The following is a 21,186-nucleotide window of genomic DNA, read 5'->3' as shown; positions in this document are numbered from 1 at the left end:
GCCATGAATATTTAAGGAGGATTTACGGATTATTTTTTTAATATGTTTCAGTCCTCTTCTGTGGCTGGCTAACATACTTTGTCTGGCTGCCCAGCTGAAAGTTAGTCCTCTAGCTCTTATGCTCTCCTTGTATTTGAATGTCAGTCTCTGGTGTATTTTGGTTCTCCTTTGAGGATTTTCTATTCCTTTAAGCTGCTCTGTACCCTGAAGAGAACATTCTTATGAGACAACACGCAGCTGGGCCTGGCAGCCTTCCAAACAGGATACCCTGAAGTTCATTTGTGGGTGTGTGCACATACACACATGTGTTTTTTTTTCCAAATGTACTAGAGCTTGCCTTAGAAGCAGCTACGTGTGGAACTCCACAGCGCGAATCCTGAATGTACAACTTTCAGAGACAAGGAATAAATGGCTCACACAAGACAAAGTAGCAGGAGCAGAGAACACTATTCATGGCTTCACAAGCATTTGGAGAGGTTTTTTTTTGAGCAAGCTGAGATTATCAGCCATGCCTCCTACTGAGGAATAGGGTGCTCAAACATCCAATTCCACAGCTGTTCCAGCTCAGTAGGGAGAGAAAGAAATCTCCACTCCTCCCTTAACCATTGCGTTTCCCTAACAAATGAAGACTCCTAACTGGCTTCTGTGCAAAATAACCCAACTGCTCTGCGATTGCATAGTGCCTATGGGGGAAAACAGGGAACAGCAGCGGGGGGGGGGGACAAGAGCCTGGTCACAGCCTGCTGCATCCCAGTACCAGGGCTGCTCATGGGGCTCCATGCATGACTCCTGGGGCTGTGCGTATGGGACAGGGAGCAGGGGGAGGGACCCCTGGGGGGGGGAAGGAACAACATGAGCCCACTGTTAATGACGCCAAGAGCACTAAAAAAAGGCTGCAGTACCCTCTGGAGTCACTGTGGTGCCTGACACGCAGGAACACCAATGCTCCGAGTACACAAAGCTCCATTTAAAGCATACCCGTCTCTTAACTGTTACTCTGCTTCGCTGAGGACGTTGAGATTGCTACCCCATGCCTAACGATTTTTCAACAACTTCTCCCCAGCTGTAAGAGAACTCACCTGCTGAAAGGGAATAGTGAAAGAGGGGTTTGCCTTGCTCAGCCTACACAAAAGCAGCTTTAACAAGTTCAGACAACTTTCACTATACCTGTTAGTTATCTCAGACTCGCTTGCTGCCACAGCATGGAAAGGTGCTGTAAATCTATCAGCAGAACTAGATGCTGCGATTGGCACAGCGAACAGATAAAAAGTGCCTTTTGGGACAGCCGAGATCTCTGATGCCCACATCTCTGTAATAATTCTCCACGGGAGGACTATGGCTTGCTAACCAAACCCTATGTTTGCAACTTGCTTTTACTTTTATTCCTACTGAACTCAGATGCACTTTTGATCACAGCTTGAAGCGGCAACTTGATACTGATGGGTCACCGGTAAATTGTGACTGCAGCAAGTCTCGTAGATAAAGCACAATAAGGATATTCCTTACTTACAATTCAGTTTTGCTTTGGAGAGCTTGGAGCCATAAATACGAACACAAGCTGATGCTACCGGATGGCCAATGCTCTCTCTCTCTGTCTGAGCGCAGTGCTGCACCCAGAGCTGACTTCAAGTGCTCAGCCCCAGAGCCAGCTCCCTCGCTGCTGCCTCTACGGTTACCTTTGGTACCTCAAGCTAAGTATCACTGCATGCAAACAGGTTACGAACCAAAGCTTTTAATGGCCTTAGAAACAAAGCTACTGCAGGAGAACACACAGAGCTCTGCCCCGAGGCAGGCAGTTCCAGGAAACCTGAGGTGACTGCAGACCAGATAACACACTAAGCTGCCTCATGAGTCAGCGTCGCCTTGAGGCTGTGGCATCTTTTAACGCAGAAGCTCATTCCTACATTATCCACAGCGCAGCTGAAGGAGGAAAGCCATTTGCTACAATTCACAGCTTTCCTACTTCAGCTAGGAGCAGAGAGCTCCTGGGTCACATTTCATTCCTGAAAAAGTCTCTAGCAAAACTACAAGATACCTTGCAAAGTTCCAGACACTTAGAAAGCAATCCTCCTCCGCCATCAGCCCCAGAAGTGGTCAACAAGCCTCCGTTGTTAAGCGCATAGGAGTACAAATCCTATTAAATGAGACCAAGAAGCACAGGAGGGGAAGAACCCTCTGATGCCAATGAGGAGAGAAAAAGCAGCCAGGAGAAAAAAAAACATGCATTTTTCTCACGTCCCACTGTGTCCCACAGTACGTCCCACAGCTAGTACCCAAATCACCTTTCTGCAGTCTGCAGGTAGGACAACAGTTTCTCTGGTGGTACAGCCCTGAAAAGAGTATGCGCTAGGCGGTCTAACTCTTACACCACAACACTGATATGCAACCTACTGAAAGAAAGCAGAACATAAGCAAGGTTCAACAACATTGACAATGCCAGCGAGGAAACAGTCTTCTTTCCTTTATGCTACATCTAATTAAGTGCTGGCATGGAACACCTGCTTTGAGCTGGTAGCAAGCAAAGCTACCTGAGTTCAACTGTGAAAGCTCGTTAGCTAGGAAGCTTGCTATAAAAAGGTGGTCTCAGACCTCTCCTCCTCAAGAAAGGCTTCTTGACAGAGAAAGAAAGGTAGGTGCTAACGCTTTTTTTCTACTGCCCTATTGTTTCTGTTTTGTTGGATATATCATAATTATCAAAAGCTTTGCATTAAGTTACCTACTGAGCAGTACAGTACCTTTCTTGCCTTTTTCTCTTATCTTTGCATTATCTCACACCTATTTAATTACCCTATGTAAAAACTTAAAGAGCTTTTATACAATAATTTTAACTACCAAATTAATTCACAAATCACCGTTCAATTCATCTGCAAAAAATACTTTGTACATGCTTTCACTCCTACACTGAAGAATGTGTAGGTGTATCACAACTCTCTATCTTGCCAATAACCTACTAATACTACTTAGGAAGGTAGAAGGGAATGCATTAATTATAAATCCTGTAATAGAAAACAAGAGTAGTACTTCTATTTCTTGGTTTCTGATTGTTGGCTGAACAAGCTTTAAGGTCCTAGAAGACCTACCTGTTTTTATAACCTAATGACAGCGGTCTTGCAACAGTTATTGATTTTCAGGTACAGCACCCAAAAACAACTACTTCTGTGTTTGTTACAAGTCAGGGAGCGGGGTCCACCAGCCCCTGCCCAGTATGCCTCACTACCATCGCACATCAGGAGACAATCAGCTCATTAGTTCACTTCCTCTCACCCAATTCCCTCATGACTATCACATCAGTCCGTCAAAGCTAAACTAAGGAACAGTCACTCCTTGTCTTACCAGCAGGAACAGCAAAGCATAGAAAAACTGCTGCATAAGTACCACCCTTTTTATTAATTACAGTATCCCTTTTAACAGCTTACCCTGAGCTGCAAGAGCGCCAAGCCTTGCCCTGTGCCAGCTGCTGCTCAGGGCTCTGGGTGTTCAAGGACTGCAGTGCGTAGCTCTATGGACACAGACTTTATTACGCGGCGCTGTCGGGGTGGTACACGCAACCCCACCGACCTGGCAGCGCAGCAGGTACAGCTATGGGACTCGAGCATGCTGTGGAGCTCTGGCCCAGGGCTAGCTGGCAAGCATGTCAGGGAGACTCTGTCTCGGTGGCCACTCTGCTCACTCGCGGGTCCAACAAATATTGCTGCCTCCAGCAAGTGGCTGGCAGGAGGGAAAGGGCCAGTCCAGCCAAATGGTGTCAAGAGGTTCCTCCCAACGTAGCTTCCTTCAGTTTGACGCTAATTGTAAATAAAATAGGAAGGGGCACCAGACAGGTCTTGCAACTGATTTGATTGGTGACTATGCAACCATGTCCTCCGTCCAGTGCTGGCTGCCCTGCTCAGAGGGACTGCCGGGCTATGGAGCCCTTCATGTGCTCCCAGTTGTTGTAGAGAGCGTAGAGGCCAGTGAGCGTCAGGCCTGCGATACCACCGCGTGCTATCCCACGTACTCCACCTGAAAAGAAAAAGATTAAAACTTGTTAGAGTTGCTTCCAAGAAATGGTTAACTACAGCAACTCCCAAGAAGTTGTCCAAATCCAGAAACATCTGAACACCAGTTTGCTTTTTTAGAGTGACCTTCCAGCAAGGGTACCTGTGAGACTTCCACCTTCCCATCAAACCAGCTCCCAAGCTCAGGAGAGGTCACTCCTGATCCTGACACTAATTCTGCTGGTATGGCTGCCTATCAAATTCCTGCTGACGTATTGGCACTGTGGTCTTAGCAAACCACTACAGAACAGTTGAGAGAGTAATAACTGACCACAACAGGAGCTGCTGTAGACATGACCTTAGGCACTAGAGTCATGAGGGCCATCAGACAGACCTTACTGCTGCTTTTGTGTTTTGGGAATTTTAAGACCTTGGGGTGGGGGGAGATGAAAGGGATTAACTGGCAAGAATTTACTAGGGCATACACTGGGTAACTTTTTCAATTTTTATTACTATTAATCTTCAAACTCGTCTTCCAAAGGCAAAAACTGAGTGACACAGACAAACATGTTTCTTAAAGCTGCTTACTCAAACCTTAACCTTCTTTAAGTTGTGAAGGTAAAAATATAGTGTGAGCTTGGCTACTACCAGCAGCCAGTAAACCTGACTGGAGCTGGGAGTCGGGTGGCATCACAACTCCATCTGACCCCTAAGAGAGCTGTGATGCACAGCGGCAGTGAAGGGAGACTTCTACTCTGCTGCTTTTGCTAAATAGCAGAATGTGTCTGTCTCTTAGGAGCAGGGAGCACCTTGGTCAGGTTGTGGTGCAGTTAGCAGTGTGTTCTGGGAACACCTGGGCATATGAGCCTCCAACGCTAGGGAAACTTCACTGAGTTTTGATTCTGCAATGTTTACCAATCCCAAACTAAGCAAGCCAGATATGTGTACAGTATATAGGACAAGGACGGTTTCAGCTTACAGCTAGATAAAACCTGCCTGCTTTACTGGTAAAACTGATGGTGGGATTCAAGCTGCTCAATCTTTGAAAGGAAATGCATCCCAGCAATTGGTGATTTATCCCCCCCCCCCAAATTATGGGCCATAAATTGTCTCACAGGATTGCCTTTAGGCTTGTAGTGTGGCAGGAAGCTGTTGGCTGCAGCTACACTGAGGCAGCCTTACGTGTGCTGCAAGATTAAATGGATTTCAGTGGAGCTGTTAAGGCAGTTTGCCTTGCCTGGGCATGCAGCGAAACCAGGAAGCTGCAGAGGGAACAACCGTGCTTGGACTTGGTACTAGAGGTCACAGCTGGCTATGCTGCTTAGAAACTTCACTGCTAGACCAGTTGTGAGTTGGGTTTTTAGGGGTACAAGCCTAGCTGAGTTTGCTGCCCTAACTGCTGAGAACTCAACAGCTCTAGGCAAAGCTCAGAGCAGTAAGGAAAGCCGTACCACTGAGGTACCTACCTGCCTCAACCAGGATTTAGGGGGGACTCAAATATAGATGCCAGCTTTTCATAACTCATCCTCGTTTTGTTGCACAAAGCTTTTCACGTGAAGGGCTTGCAGCTGAGTACACAATGGTGTGCACAGGATTATCCAGCTGCAAACAGCTTCTGGCAAAAAGCCACGGATGACATTTAAAGGACACTTTGTGCAACACTAATGTGTGGGGTTACCTATAAAAATACTAAACGCTCGTTACATTGCAGGGAAAAATGAATGAAACATTAGCCTGATTTTCTGCTGTTCATGTTAAGTAGCAGTTCTTCATGGAAGAAACTTCCAAAAGAGGGCTCCTACCCCCTTGAAGCTATACAGGGAAATGCATGAAATGTGAACATCCTCACAGAGCACAACGTAGTACAGGGCTACGGCTGTTACTGTAGGTCCTTTCCTTGACCTCTAGGTCCAATTTCCCTCCTTTCATCTTGAAATTGTATTCCTCCCATGGAAGAAAGGTAGACTGGAGGCTGATCAAGCCTTGCCTCAGGTTCTGGGAAGTTAGGGTTGTCTCCGAAATTTTTATTTCGGACAGCTGAGCCATTTTCTAGCATCCATACAGACTTGGACACGGTGCTGCTAGGATGGCTTCAGCATATGGCAATACTAACACCTTCCTTGTGCTATGAGCAGTACACCAGGTGATGATGGCAACCCTAAATCCACTTATAAAGTTTCAACCGCATAGGCCTGAAGCATTCTGTGGGTCCTGTAGGCAATTCAGGGTACCTCGGACTTTGCTGAAGATGTTTCAGTGGAAGCCTTTCATGAATAGAAAATAAACTTGTGCAGTTAATATTAGATGCATTACGAGTTAGTTTGGAAAAAAATCCAAGCAGGAACCACAGGAGAAATGTGTCTTACCAGGTTCTCTGTTTCTGCTATGAAGTTTTACCAAAAAAAAAAACACACCCGCCCTGTAACTTGGTCTCTGAGCTACCCACAGTACATTTAAAAAAAAAAAAAAAGATTAAAGAAAGAACTTTCCTTTCCATAACTGGTTAGATTTGCATTTGAGTAAAAACCTCCAGGTCTGTGGCAAACATCAAACAGTAATGCACTGCAGAATGCAGCCCAGTCGCTGGGCAGGAAATGTTAAGCCCTCTGCGAAGATTACCTTGTGTTTAAAAAAATAAAATTCTCCACTCCCATCTCAGCTGTGTTTCCATGATAGACCAAGTTCTCACCCCTCCTCTGCAGTCACCTTCTGCAAGCCTCAGATACCAAGTCTGCCTTGATAAACCCTGCTAGAAATGTGGTTATAAGCCTCTAATCTTGCATGTTGGAGTAAGATAACTTGAAGTTCCAGCTGACAGACACTTGTGAAAGCAGGTATTTTTGAGATCGGGCAACTTTCACAACAGTTGAGAAGCTATGGCTTTTTGAAGAACCATCTGATGCTCTCTAAATGACAACTCAGTTTGCTGCTTGGCTGTAGCTGATGCACCCTTTCACCACGGAGTTTTGTCCCTCTTCTGTGCCTGTGAAATGTTTCAGAGTAGACTGCAATGACTCCACACTCTAACGGCACAACTTTGCATTTCTCATGGCAGGAACCACTTCTAACACTGAATTTGACTCACAGTAAGGAAAACCATGACCTACGTCACATAACAAAGACAAAATCTTTGGTTTAGGACCTTACTGCCTCTATTTTCAGAACGTGTTACTTCACTGTCACTTCCCGAGATGTTTAAAGCAAGAACATCCAATGGTGAACATTAGAAATACCTTAACTGAAAACCCAGACTCTTATATTTATGCCATACAAAAGAACTGTGACAGCTAAGACATGATTAGCTTTCCCTTTCCCTCCGATACTCAGAATGCAAACAGCTTCCCTTCCTTTAGGGATTCTAGGAACAAAAGTATTTTTAAAATGACTTAAAGGGGTTGATTTTCCAGATGTACAAGGCAACCTCAGCTTTGCTTCCAAATTGAAGCACAGCGGTAGCTAATCGGACCCTCTGAACCTTCCGTCAGACATTTGTTTGAACATCTGTGGGTGGTCCCATTTCAGGAGAAAATTCTAGGAGTATCCTTCTGCTGCCCCATGGGAGTCATTTAATGACATCTTATAAGTGGGGGCCAAGTCTGTGGGTTCAGAAATTACCGAGGAAACTGTAATAATTTTCCTTTCAGAAACAAGAAACATTCCAGAGAAACATGTTCTATTTTCAAACTGCTGCAGCTCAGACAGTACCTCAGTTAAAACACAGAAACAAGAGTCTGAAACTGGGAAAACTTCCTGTAGCAACCATGGTGTGAAGACCACGCTAGGAAAAAATGGAAGAATTTACCATTTCATTTACAAGTTCAGAGCTATTAAAGCTGTTGAAGTTGTATGGCACACAATAGAATTCCATGTTCTTACGGAGTGAAGCCAGCAGCACTTGAGTTACAGGAGACCAGTGCAGTTACTGTAAAAGGCAGCGCGAAGCCTGCAGATCTCTGGAGCAGCGAGAGCTTGGTTTGTTGTTTCTGCTTAGCAGATCTGGTCTGAAGGCAGCACTGTACTCAGTGGCCACGTGTATTGTTGGACACTAACTCTCAAGTAACAAAAAAAAAGGCCTTGACAAGCTGTTACCTTTAACATCTGCTTGGACTTTGCCCTTATCTTGCTCTCTTCTTCAGACCTGAATCAAAATCCTTTCACTAGGCACTATTTGATTAATAGTCCTATAGACTTGTTATGATGTTAAAGGAGGTTTTAACAGAGGCTCCTCATTTGTTAAGTGGCTGACATAAAGCTTCAAGTTCAGAAGCGAACCACTTACTTGATTTTCTCCAAATAATGCAGAAAACTAAGATATCCCAGTGCCATACTTGCAGCAGTTTGCAAACAGCTGCTTTCCCTGTCTTCCCTACCTCCCCAAACAAAAATGAGAAAAGCCTGTCTCGCCGAAAGAAAAATAGATTGAACCCAAAGGGAAGATACTCTTATAGCTCTAGATGTACTTAGCTTACCCAACTGCCCTCAATTCCTACCTACTGCAGTCACAAAACTGATCCTTAGCTGTCTAGACTTTACTGCTAGCAATATAATATTTAGCCTTTCTTAATTATTTCGTGATATACTGACTCTAAGAGTTGTGTTCTGAGGTCTTAAAATGACAACTATTGCCTTCAGTTATTGCCAGCATGCGTTTCTCTTCAGATGGGAACCATTTTATACTAAATGATGTACCATCTGCTGTGCAAAAGCATGAGAAATCCTATCAGTTTCCTACTGCACAGAAGTACAGTAAACAAAATAATTTAATTAGTCCAAAGGACTAGTCTGTTCTTGCTCCTATCTCCTCTGCTGTCCAATGGAAAAAAAAATCTAAGAAAAAGAACAGCTACGACCTGCGTAATGCTCAGATAAGAGTTAAAGGTTATTTAATTTTTCTGTTCAGTGAACTCCCTGTCGGGAGTTTGAGTAAGAAACCACTGCCTGTCACCCTGGGTCAGACCAAAGTCCCACCTGGCTCAGTACCTTTCCTCCTGACTGATCAATACTGTGCGCTTGAGAAGGCGGGTAGGACCCTTACCCCCCTGTACCTTTGTGACATGACTGGAACCACGTGCATCATCGTGATGGGTGAGGGGGAATAAGAGTGGCATAGTGCACAGGGACAGGCATCTCTTTGGGTTTTGCTACTTCCAGAGTCTAGCACAACAATGAGAAAATGAAAGATGCTTGATTTAGAAAAGAGCTTGAAAAGGTACGCAAGAGCTAAATATGTATTTGTTCAAAGATGTCAGTACTAACAGACCTTCATTTCTACCTTGGTTTGAAGCTGAAGAATAAAGAGTAACATCTGATTAAAAGGAAAAGCCATCCTGGTGGACTTAGGGAATCAGACTTCCATTTAGTCAACCCTGTTTCAGTTTTGCTACGTTGCAACACTATTTTGTATGCCACTGACAAGAGAACACAAAGAATTTTCTTTCATCCATCGCTTAAACTCTTAAGTTCTGGATAAAAGTTTGGGCGTGAGCTTGCAGCGTAGCTTTCATGACGTGGAAAGTCTAGTATAGCCAGTTAGCGCTGTACTTCGGTAATGCTACATTTGGGATAAAAGCTAGCAAATAATCCTAGTATTAAATTTCACTTCCAACCCGTGTGAAAGCTAGAGGTGTGCTGCCTCCAGGTTCCTCTAACTAGTTCTGCTTTCAACACATCTGTTAACCTAAGCCATGCCCGAGATGGGTTCCACGTTAATGCTAACTGCGGGGAGCTGACAGCGTCTGACTCACTGCAGGACCATCGGAAGCCCTGGGGACTGAGCTGCTTTACTCACCTGCAATGGGGGAACTTTCAGTGACTAACCCTGCTTCCAATGAACATAGGAGGGCAGAACTTCAGTCCTCACTGCAGGTTTTTTTTAGTGCTTCTATCTTTGTGCACAAGCTGTGTGTGTTAGGTAGCTTTGCACAAAACTGCTTGCAAACTAATGGCTATAGAGTGTGGGTGCCTCAGAAAGCCTTTGTTCTGGTTTTATTTGACTGCTAGCATTTTGGTAACAATTAACACCTCTGCCAGGACAAATTGTGAAAACTGGGACCAGTTTGGGCAACAAATCTCAACCTTCAAGAAGTCTTTTCTTTCTGTCCACTCATTTGCCCTCACCAAAGGCTTCATCACTTCAGTTTCAGAAACTCAGTCTCAGGAAGGCTTTGTATTATACACAAAAGGGGATTTTTTTTTTTCTGTGCAGCAGGATTGCTGATGTTTGTTCCATCAGTGCTATGTTTAAACACAAGCTAGGAAGTCATAACAAAAAAGTTGGTTTGCTTTATACAGTTTCTTTTTAAACACATTCCTTATCTTCTTACAAAACAGAAATGATGGAAGTGGAAAATCTGAGTGCTTGAACAACACTGCCTCTATCAGCTCTGTGTCCACCCCTTTTGAATTACAGAATAGCCTTGATTTGATAGGGGGTGTTTGTGGGAGCTTCTGGCTGTCACTAAACTAATGAGGGGTTTATAAGAGAAATATTTCAGCTTTCCAATTTTTCTTTTTTAATGCCAGTATAACATGGCATTCCACGTAACACAATGATTACAAGCTTAATCTACACCACAGACATGAACTGATCATCTGCATACGGCTGTAAGTATTTCAGGCTTTATAGATGTAAGTATTGACGCTGGGTAAAGGCATAGCTTTTAAAAGGAAGCTTTACCATACTGAATTAGGAATGGTACTCTGGTATAAGGTGACAGGAAAGGAAGCACGGGAGAACAAGCAAGACGGGTAAAACAGAGAAGGGGGAGAAGAAGAAAATAAGATTGGAATGCAGCTCTTCAAACAGATGTAGGTATCTTTCTCACTTCCAGTATTAATGCTTTACCTTCAAGATTACTTTGCCACTCAAATTCCCTGTATATGGTGAAAATGCATTTTAGTTCCTGTGCACTGCAGTTTGTAAGTAGGAGGCATACTTGAAATACAATACTGTAACGAACACAGACTTATTCACTACGTTTACCTTTATCAGCGTGACTATTACCTCAATAGATCCTGTGTTACAAAACAGAAGTCCCACTGTGCTCGGGGAAGGAATTTTTTTGTCAGATGATGGCATGTGACAGGAGTACTTATGCATGGTTACACAGCACCAAAAGACATTGCAGATCATGCCACTTCTATGCTTCTGAAAGGCACAGGGGAAGCTTCCTCTGGAGTGCAAGGTGGCAATTCTCCTCAAGGACAACTTGCTACAGAAAGTGTTAGACTTCGATACTGCTAACCTATCCTGCTGTTGTTAGCAACCTGACACATCACTCATGGAATTCCAAATAAGTAACATTACAAGAGAGTTATATGCTCTTGCAAGGTTAAGTGCACAAACTAGCGCTTATAAGACTGCTCAAGCCAATTACTTCTGCTTTTAATTAGGCTAGGTGTACAAGAAAATAAGATTTCTCATGCTCTCTTTTTCTATATATAAAGATGACATTCAGGAACGTTTCTAAGACACTAAGGCTCACTAAGGTATGCAAAAGCACACAGGTTAACTGTAGAACTATCTCCTCAGTAACATACAACCTAACTTTTGAGATGCTTAAAATTCATGTATTTTTTTTCTCACAGTAATGTCAATCTGTGGTACCCAGTAATCCTCTTAAAAACAAAACACATTTCTCCAGTTGTTGAGCCTGGAATGTGTGTTAACAGAAGCTTTGCTGATGCAGTTCAGGCCCCTCTTCTGCAAACAATTCAGTATTCATCAGCCAGCTAACCTTAAATCCATGCTGTTCTCAAATAAGATTGTTTGCTGGTCTCGATCACTATGCAAAGACTAGAGTCCTACCATAAGGCAACAGCTGCACAAACAACTAAGTAATATCTTTACAAATATATTGATTTTTCTGCATATTTGAATGATGTGAATCTGTAAAAACTCAGGTTTACCAAAAACTTTTCTCTTAATTTTTTAAGTGTTAAATTTGAATTACTGTGGTTTTTTTTACCTTCCTTGCAAGTGATTTTAACTGACTCTCATTTCAATAGTAATTTTGTCTCAAATTATTTAGGATTGCACTGGACAAATATCAGCATTTCATGTAGGGTTAGGGGAGGCCACAGTCTCCCCTTATTTTAATATATCTGATTGTTGCTTAGCCTCAATCTGACATCATCAATCTAAGTTTTCTTTTCTTTTCTTGCATAAATAATTTCAATTGTCTGAAAGAAGACACTTAACTTCACTGAATCTAGCAAATAACTGAGACATAACCCAGATGTTTTTCACACAGCTAAGACTACTGATGGGAAACTTGCACTTCATACAACTTTTTTCTTTCAGACTTGCACAGACCTAACGATAATCCTGAAAGCCTCTCTGTTTGTTATATACTGAATAAACAGCCTAGTGTTTACTCAGATTTATAGTGAGATCACAGAAAATACGTACCCAGCTCATTCTTAGCCATGTTTTTCAGGTATAGCAGGAATAAAAATCAACACTCTCAAGTCTGCTAGTGGATGCAAGGGAATGGGAATTGCCATCCACAGTGAAGGGTAGACTTGGGGTGGGAGGTGAGGAATACACAGACCACAGCCTGACTGCTTCAAGGCAAAACTCGCTACAAGTGACATAAAGCAAAAAGCTACATTCCAGTTCTGTACCTAACATACCATTTATGACATTTATCTCAATTATCACAACAAGGCAGTATTTATGAAAACTAACAGTAATCCTAAAAGAGGAATAAAGAACAAGAGGAAAACTAGAAATATTTTGTCACTCTACCAGTGCTTTTGTATAGCATTCCTGTCAAGGTTCCAGCAGCTATGGTATTCAGGTCATCTTCTGCACCTCGTGTTTTTTCAATGACGACTCCAAATGCACTGTAAAGTAGAGCTGGAAAAGGAAAGCATTTAAAAAATTCACGTTAAAAGTCCCATTCTCTGAGATGTAAGGGTTAGAATTCAGGGTCAGTGCAACTACTTAGAGTATGCAGAGATTCTTCTGTTTTCTTAAAGGGTGAGAATCTTCTACCATATCCTGTCTGTGGTTTTTATTCCAGCCCTATTTAGTTTCCACAGATGATCTCTCTTTCTCTAGCTGCAATTTGGTTATAAAGTATAAATTAGTACTAGACATCATGAAAAATGCTACCTCAAGACCCAACAAACAGATGATCTAGAGTACTGACAGAAGCTTAAGCCCATTTTCCTAGTTCCAATTGTTTTAAAAACCTTCTGAAGGTTTAACTCTGTACTGGCAGGCTTTATATTGCTCTCTGCATGACACTACTAAACTCAATGTTTTCTACATAAAAGGATAAATTGTTATCCACGTATGACCAAGATGCAATGCAAGTTTTTTAGGTGTAGTGTTCAGATTATGGTATCAAGGACTGGCCAACAATGGCCTACATTTCCTGTATAAATGCTTATTAGATTGCATAGGATTGGACATATACAACTGCTTCACCTCTGCCTCATATGAGAACTTTGTCCCGAGGCTTGGGAGAACTCTGAGGACTGTCCCAAGAGGATTACAGGGAGAAATGTATGGGTTTCCAGTATGTATGCATATATAAACTAGGCTTCCCGAAGAAAGGAGAAGCTCCCCCATCCACCCACAAGGAATCCTGTGATATAACTATGTTTCATGATTACAAAGAACAGGAGAGTAGGTCAGTGTCTTAAAGTGAAAAAGACACTGTGCTACTTTCAGCCCTCGTCCTCCAAGAATTCAAATCCTTACTTCTGCTATGAATTCTTCATAAGCAACTATACTAAAGTTAATGAGACAATAGCATCTTTTTCATGCAGCATAGGCCATGATATTTTCCTTGTCTTAGTAGCGTGTTGTATAAACAATGAGGGAAAGGAGGAGCCACATTAATACAGGTGTTGCTACCTCTGCTTAGGAACAGAATGACAAAAATTGTCAGTAGGGACAAAAGGAATTTGAGACACAGAAATGCTGCAGAATTAAAATCATATGCAAAAATAATTCAGCTTTTTTCAAAGATATCTTGTAACCAGGACAAGGAAGAGCTCAAACCAACTCACAACATATCAGTTTTACTTAACCCTGTGACTTGGGAGCTCATGCTTTACAAGGAAAATAACAATTTGTTACTGGAATGCACAAATATCTTCTTGAGTAATCTTTCTTCAAACACAGCTGAAAAAAACAGTTAATGTGTCACTTACCCATGAACCTTGAACTGCAGTGTCCCTGCATCTCATTTTTCAGACATGTTTTTATTAGAGTTGAAATAGAAAATCCTCACCCCAGGCTCCCCCCCAAAAAAAGAGAAAAAACTACTAGACAATACACATCTCCTGTGGAAATTGTCATGCTCGCTGTAGTCCAGAATCCCACCTCTAACCGTGGCCTCTACATTATGCCTCAAAAGTTGATGTCTGAATTAAGCATCAAGCTAATCTACTCTTTACAAATAAGACTGAAAAAAATGTAATAAATGCAACTTAGCCTGTGCTTTGTATTTTTTCAAAATTAAAATATTTCTAGAATGGATTATGATATGATTTAACTTGTTTTAAAATATCAATGATTTTTCTTCCATTACCACTTTATGGTGTAATGAGTCCCATCATTAGTCTACTTCAAAGTAACTTCTTTTCATCAGTTCTTTCTCCTTTCAAAGTAGCTGAGCCTCATTTGTTCTTTTAAGATTGGGGAGCAGGAGGGGAATATAAACCAAAGAGCTCATGTTCTCTAGGGCATTAGTTATTCCATTGACTTTTATGAAGTTCTCTTAAGTTGTTTTTCTGAGGCAAGTTACATAATTCCCCCCTCTCCCACTCCCCAACCTCAGTCTACAGAGAAGTTTCTTTCTCACATCAGGCTTTTGATCGTTCTTTGCCCCTTTTTAACCAGTATTAATTTAATCTTAGTTATAAGCAACGTTTAGATCTGAAGTGGGGTTGAATCATAAGCGATTTTACTGCCTAAGCTCCCACCATAAAAAGGATAGATCTTTGTAGTTGCTATCACGTTATTTTCACAGAACATTTTGACTTTTTAACTGGAGACACACATTAGGCAATTGCTCATATGACCAAAATCTTTTTAGGTTGTTAAGGTTACTTCAAAAGGATTCAAATCATGTTTTTTGCCTTAAGTTGTAAAATTAACTAAAACTTAATAACAAATAAGCATTGCCTACAGTTTTCAGTTATTCCTGTTATTCCTGTTATTCCATAGCAAGAGTTCTTGTTTCTAATATGCTAAAACTATTGTTTTCTAATTATAGGCTTCTGGCTACTTGTGCTTAAAACTCAATTTTGGCCTTTAATTTCCTTTCCAATGTCTGCTGAAACACCCTCATGTCCTAAAGAAAAAGTTGCCTTTTTTTTTTTCCTGGGGGAAGTCATAAGGAACATTTAGAAGGATACACTTTGCCTTCAAATAGTTACATCTTTATAAATTATTTTCCCATAAAATAACAAGTTCACTTACCCAGAGATCCCAAAGTGTTGGCCCATAATGCTCCTTGCCTTGTCACCATATTTAGAATTCTGTAAGGGAGTTTAAAAGGTATTAAAAGCTTTAATACTCTGTGTTTACATTGAAGGAGTCTCCAAAGCCATTGAATTAATGCTATAAGGTTTAGAACGGCAGGTGTAAAGTGTTTACACATTTATTAATAAAACTGGAAAAATGAACTAAAAAGTCCTCCAAAACAAAGCAGCGCTGAGAAGCACACAACTTGGTAGTACAATCTCTATCACGCATACTACAAATGACAGTGGATGCAATACTCGAGGCAAATATTTATTCCTGTCAAGTCTTAAGAAGAAAATCTTTCTTTCAAGTCAGACTTGCACCATACCAAGAGTCCCATCCCTTCCCTACAAATGACTTTCTAACCTTAGTACCTTGTTTGTTACGCAGTGACTTTATGTAGCTATTGGGAATGACTGATATGCTTATGCTGATTTAACTGGGTAGAAGAGCTCCAAGAAAGCTAGAGTGCTCTTCCAGAAGGTGCAAGCAAAACTGGCATCGTGTGTCAGGGAAAAAATGGAGTAGATATCAAAAGCAAGTTTGAAAAAAAAAGCACATCAGGAGGAAAAGAGGCAGTCCTTCTGTGCTTCCACTTGTCAAAGGCAGCACCCAGCAAAAGCAAGGTACCCTGAAAATTTCTGCATGTATGCTTCCGGACTAGCACTAGAGGGATAGCAAGCCCTTAGCACACTCTCATGGAAGCACAAGGCCACTTCTCCTTGGTTTCAGCTGTCTCCAGAACGGTGACAACAGCCAGAAGAAGTGACTGACGTTTATCTCCCAGCAGTGTAACACCATCACAGGCACTGCGCTGCCCTGGACAGCTGACTACCACTGGAGCTTAGTGCATCATTTAATGCAGTGAAAGTATCATGCACTGTGTTCCTTCTGATTTAGCATCAGAAGTATTCTGAAGTAGCTTTTCTTGCTACTTTTCCTCTTTTATAACTTTCATTAGCAGACACAGGCCATTTCTGAATGTGGTTAGATAATGAACTAAATGATTATCGAAAACTTCACTTTGAAACAAGAATACCGAAGAGACTGGGGTATTGATAATTTCATTCTAATTATAATCCCCAGTCCTTTTTTGTCAATATTCCTTAAGTTTAGAATTGATGAGAAAATTCTAACTTTAACATCCATGACATACCATGAGGTATCCGATGATGGGGGATTAGTAGCAAAACTCAAATTTCAAAAAAAGCATACATTAAGGATAAAACTTAAAGGAAATCTAGATATGCATGTCACCTCCCTGCCTCTGATTAGGAAAACATGGAACTTAATGCACCGTTTCAAGACGATGATGACCTTCAAGGTGCCTTTTCCCTTAAAGGGCAAGGACTACTGAACAGCAGCTTGGGCACTGACTGCCACCTGCTGGGCTGGAGCCACCAAAGTCACACTCGACAACAGGTATTTGTCTGACTCAGCTCATTATGAATGCATAAGATACAATTCTGTTTATCTAGAACATTACAAAAGAGATATAATTCTAGTGGAAATACTTTGGTTCAATACTTTAAAAAGAGCACAGCTAGTACAAACCGTACTGTGAAATACTGAATTCCTCCTCTAAAATTCCCTTTTCCAAAGTATTTCGGAAGAATGGAAACGGTTTCCCCCAGTTATTTCACTTCTCTAGTTTCCTGTGGCTTCCTCACAGCCACTTGTTACCTTAGTTGTGTCTAAACTGCCAATAATTCTAGGAGTAGCATACTGCATGAAAAACGTGTTCCCAGTTTTATTGCAATATTTCAAAGTATCAGAGAAAGTGACAACATGGGAATGCCGTGAGTGTTCATGGAGGCTGTGATCCAGAAAAACCTGTACCATGCAACACTTGCTCAGTAACACACAGTTATGCCATCTCTAATGCAAATCCAGGCAGCCCCCCCCCCCCCCCTTTTTTTTTTCTTTAACTCTTTCTGGTTTTGAAAAGTTCAGGAATGCAGAGAACTTGCTCTTAAATAAGTGGGGAGGGGGAAGTAGCTCAAACCAAATTGTATTTCTTCTGGAAGTATTTCCAAGTCATAAGTGTTTTTATATGTTGAAGTAGATTTCCAGTAAATATTGAAGTAGTAACCTAGTCTCAAATACTAAAGGTAAGTCAGAGAACATACCAATTGTCACTAAATGAGAACAAAAACCTTGAACAACTTTATAACTAAAAATGTTTCATAACTTAATGTAGACAAATACTGACTTTCATTTGCCCTGACTAAAGACACAAAAAATACATTTATTTTTGCAACCTATTCAGATCTAACTTTGTGCAAGCTAGAAGAAAAAACTTTGTACTAAGCTGAACTTTGTATTTTGCAGTAAGGCACTTACTGTACATTTCTAGGTTTTGACCATGCCATATTCTGAGTCTCCTTCAAGCCAAGTCGCAAACCGTTCAGTGCACCAAACGCTGCCCCTAGTTGCCAGAAGAAACAAAAAGAACAGCATTAGAAGCAGGCAGAGAATATTCAAAGTGTAAAGTTAAATAATTGTTTATATAAGACTATGCATAAAGATTGCAGAAAGAGACACTTAAGATCTCTAGTTACTGCTGTAATCAGTGTCATCTGGACGGCTGGGAAAAGTAAAAACATGACCACTTACCTGTCATGCAACATCCTCCAATGGTAAAAAAGGCTAGCTCAAATCTACCCCGAGTTTTGTTGGCTCCTGTAGGCAAGATAAATTCATCTGTATCCTGGTGGGGGAAAACAAACAACTTTGTATTTTTGAAGTGTACCTGCTTTAAAATGTAGCCCACTATTTTTTTTTAAATGCATGCAATGCACTAAAAGAAAAGCAGATACAACAAGTATTTCTGGAAACCTGTTGTCTACGGTAGCATTCAAATGGAATATGCAACTTATTTATTTTAGCAAGAACAGAAATACTTCAAAACTATAAACTGATTTGAGTGCTCTTTCTTTTCCAGATATCATAACTTTATAGATGGCATCAGGCAGCCAAGAAATTCATATTCTGTGTTTTTTTTACAACTATTTGTTTATTTATTATTAGCTTTAAGCAGGCAATACAAGACCCACTGTACTTTAAAGGCCCTCCTCTTCTCTGTGTAGTGCTGTTCCTCACTGAGCAGCCTATACTGATGCAGTAATGCTTTAAGATTTCCCACTGCTTTGACATTAAAGGGAAAACTGCCTTTGTACTGTAGAAAGTATTTGCCTGCACTCAGATATGTGACCTATTGTGAAGAAATGGAAAAGAAAAAGCAAAGAATGCATTCAAAACTAGTGATGATCAGGCATGAAAAATGTGAGGTTGGTAGTTTTTCACTTGTTGTCTTTCTTCCATAGGGACAAGATTGTGTTCTTATAAAACTAATTAGTCTAAAGAGATGAACTGATAAAGAAACTTGCTGCTAATTAGCATGTGGTAGAGGTATGGTCAGCCAAAGCACTTCTTTCATTATGAGACACTAACAAGATGCGCATGTGTTGATAAGGTGTTTAAGCATTAAAATCTTTTTTTATGCTTCTGTGCTTTCTAGTCATGGTATTATTCATCCCCTTCTTAATTGGTGCATCACCACAACAACTGCAGGCTCAAGTAATTTCATTCTAACTAGTTTTCTTAGTCCGTACTTGGCACTAAGGGTGGATTGTAATACAGATGAACATGCAGCTTCTAAAATTGTGAATATAGTATTAATAAACTGAACCTGTAATATATTTAGCTATATATTTGGAGAAATGCAGTGTATACACTAGTTAGCAATTTGTCTACAGTTTTTACTATTCTCCGGAAAGTGGAGACTGAGCGATCACTGTATGTAATGTTTGTTTCTGCAGAGATTACAACCTAGGAAACCCATCCTCTAGTTCTGTGGCAGACTGTTGTGCCCATTTACAGTGGATGCCTGATGAAGTAAACAAAAGCACTGCAGAAAATACATTGGTTTGCACCTGCATTAATGAATTAACAAAGAAAGTGGGTTTTAAGGTCATGAGTACCACCACTGTAGCATTCATTATGGCCAGCATTCCTGGCCTTTAAGGGCAGGATCAAAATTTAAAATTGTCAACAAAAACATTGGCTTTCCCTGGGAGAACTGTTCACTCAGTGTTTTGAAAGTATAGTGATGCTCTTTAAATACAAGAGCTAAATAAGATGACTTTGGAGGGTATTTTGGGAAGAAGTCTAAATCTCTTGGTATTTTTTTCTTGACTACTCAACAACAGCAAGCAAGATAATTGTGCCAGTGAATCCTTTTCAAGCAGAAGCATTTCCCTTGTTGCCTACCATTATAGGAATGTTATGTTGTAATTTTGACTAGAACAGCTTTTAGTGAAAGAAATAGAAAAACAGCCCCCACTGCCCCATTCAGAGCTTTCCACTTACAAAAGATGCGGTAACCCAGTGTACCATGAAACAAAAGGCACGGATTAGCAGATACTATGCAACTGTTGACCTTCAGTGCTACTTCTGCAAAATTTCATGTTCACAGAGAATATAAGCCATATATAAATAAAGTCATTGACATGCATCCTTATTGGATTAACTTGAACATTTTCAGCCTTTGGTAAATATTGTTGAAAAAGGAAAACAATTTTTAAATACTTTTTTTCTTATAGTAGATTGTACGCCATCATGTTAATTAATATGAAGCTGTTAGTGCAATAGCCATGTTATTCTGTAGAATAAAACCCAAAGTTTTACTTCGTAATGGCTTCATTCCAGCTGAGAAGTGACATAGGAAAAGCAGTGTAAGATTTACGGCTGCTGTGATGACAGCACATTATCTTTACAGAGCCTGTATCAGGTTTTGGCTGAACATCTCTGTAAACTGATTCAGCTCGCCACAGTACAGGATGCCAACCCATGTGCACTGGAGAGCTCCTGGCTGCTGTTGCGGGTTGGATGGGCTCAGGGGAGGGTGCGCAAACGCCTTGACTTGTGCAAGGAGTGCTGGGCCTGTATGCCTGGAGGGGCAGAGAAGGGGAAGCAAGGCCTCTTCTGTTCAATAGCAGCACGCTGACACAGCTGTCTTACCTATATTAAATTTGGTTTTCTTCTAGATGCTACGGCACTGTAAGCTTTTAGTAGGAACAATGAAAAAAAATCATTCTTTCAAAGGCTGAAGATGGGCATGCATCACAGAGCACTGCGGGCATTTTGAGGTCTTCGCACGCGACCGCCTCGCCTCGCCACAACCACGCGCTGTGCTCACCTGCACGAGATACCTGGGGTCCAAGTTTAAGTACGGGGACAGGGGGCTCATTCCCGTCACTGGAAAAAAAAAAAAAAAAAAAAGAAATACTTGGTCACCGCGGCCTGCCATCACTTCCCACCCGCCCCGTTAGCCGACAAGGGCTGCCCTGCCGGCGGGGGGCGGCGGGTGCGGGCTGCCTGAGGCCGGGCACCGAGCGCCGAGCGGGGCCGGGAGCCCCGCACGCGCCGCGCGGGCTCTGCCTGAGGGAGCGGGCGGCGCCATCTTGAGCCCGGCACCCCCTCGCCCCCCACCCGGCCGTGCCTCAGGGGGGCAGGCGGCCGCCCGGCTACTCACGGGGCACCCCGGCCAGGTCGGCGTGCGAGTACCCGGCCCCGCCGGCGCCGAAGAGGCCGCCGAGGCCGCTGCCCTTGGAGTTGCCGCCGCTGCCGCCCTCCATGGCGCCGCCGGGCCCGCGGCTGCCGCTGCCGTAAAGCCGCCCCGCTTTGCGGCCGCCGCCGGCGGGGAGGAGCGCGGTCGCCATG

General features: G+C 42.1%; 1 protein-coding gene across 1 annotated transcript; it reads right to left on the bottom strand.

Annotated features, from left to right (window-relative positions):
* Positions 1–3,368: 3,368 nt before the first annotated feature.
* TIMM23B (translocase of inner mitochondrial membrane 23 homolog B) lies at positions 3,369–21,158 on the bottom strand. Its single transcript, XM_080597878.1, has 7 exons — positions 20,999–21,158; positions 20,663–20,721; positions 18,079–18,172; positions 17,806–17,890; positions 15,418–15,476; positions 12,727–12,837; positions 3,369–4,002 (listed from the first exon to the last, which is right to left on the bottom strand). Exons 1-7 carry the CDS (start codon positions 21,099–21,101, stop codon positions 3,887–3,889), a joined length of 627 nt encoding a protein of 208 aa, XP_080454004.1. The 5' UTR covers positions 21,102–21,158; the 3' UTR covers positions 3,369–3,886.
* Positions 21,159–21,186: the final 28 nt, after the last annotated feature.

The sequence above is a fragment of the Anser brachyrhynchus genome, assembly GCF_964034855.1.
Source record: "Anser brachyrhynchus genome assembly, chromosome: 6".
NCBI classification, from domain to species: Eukaryota; Metazoa; Chordata; class Aves; order Anseriformes; family Anatidae; genus Anser; species Anser brachyrhynchus.
Note: the sequence above shows the minus strand (reverse complement) of the source record. Positions and strands in the feature narration are given on the sequence as shown.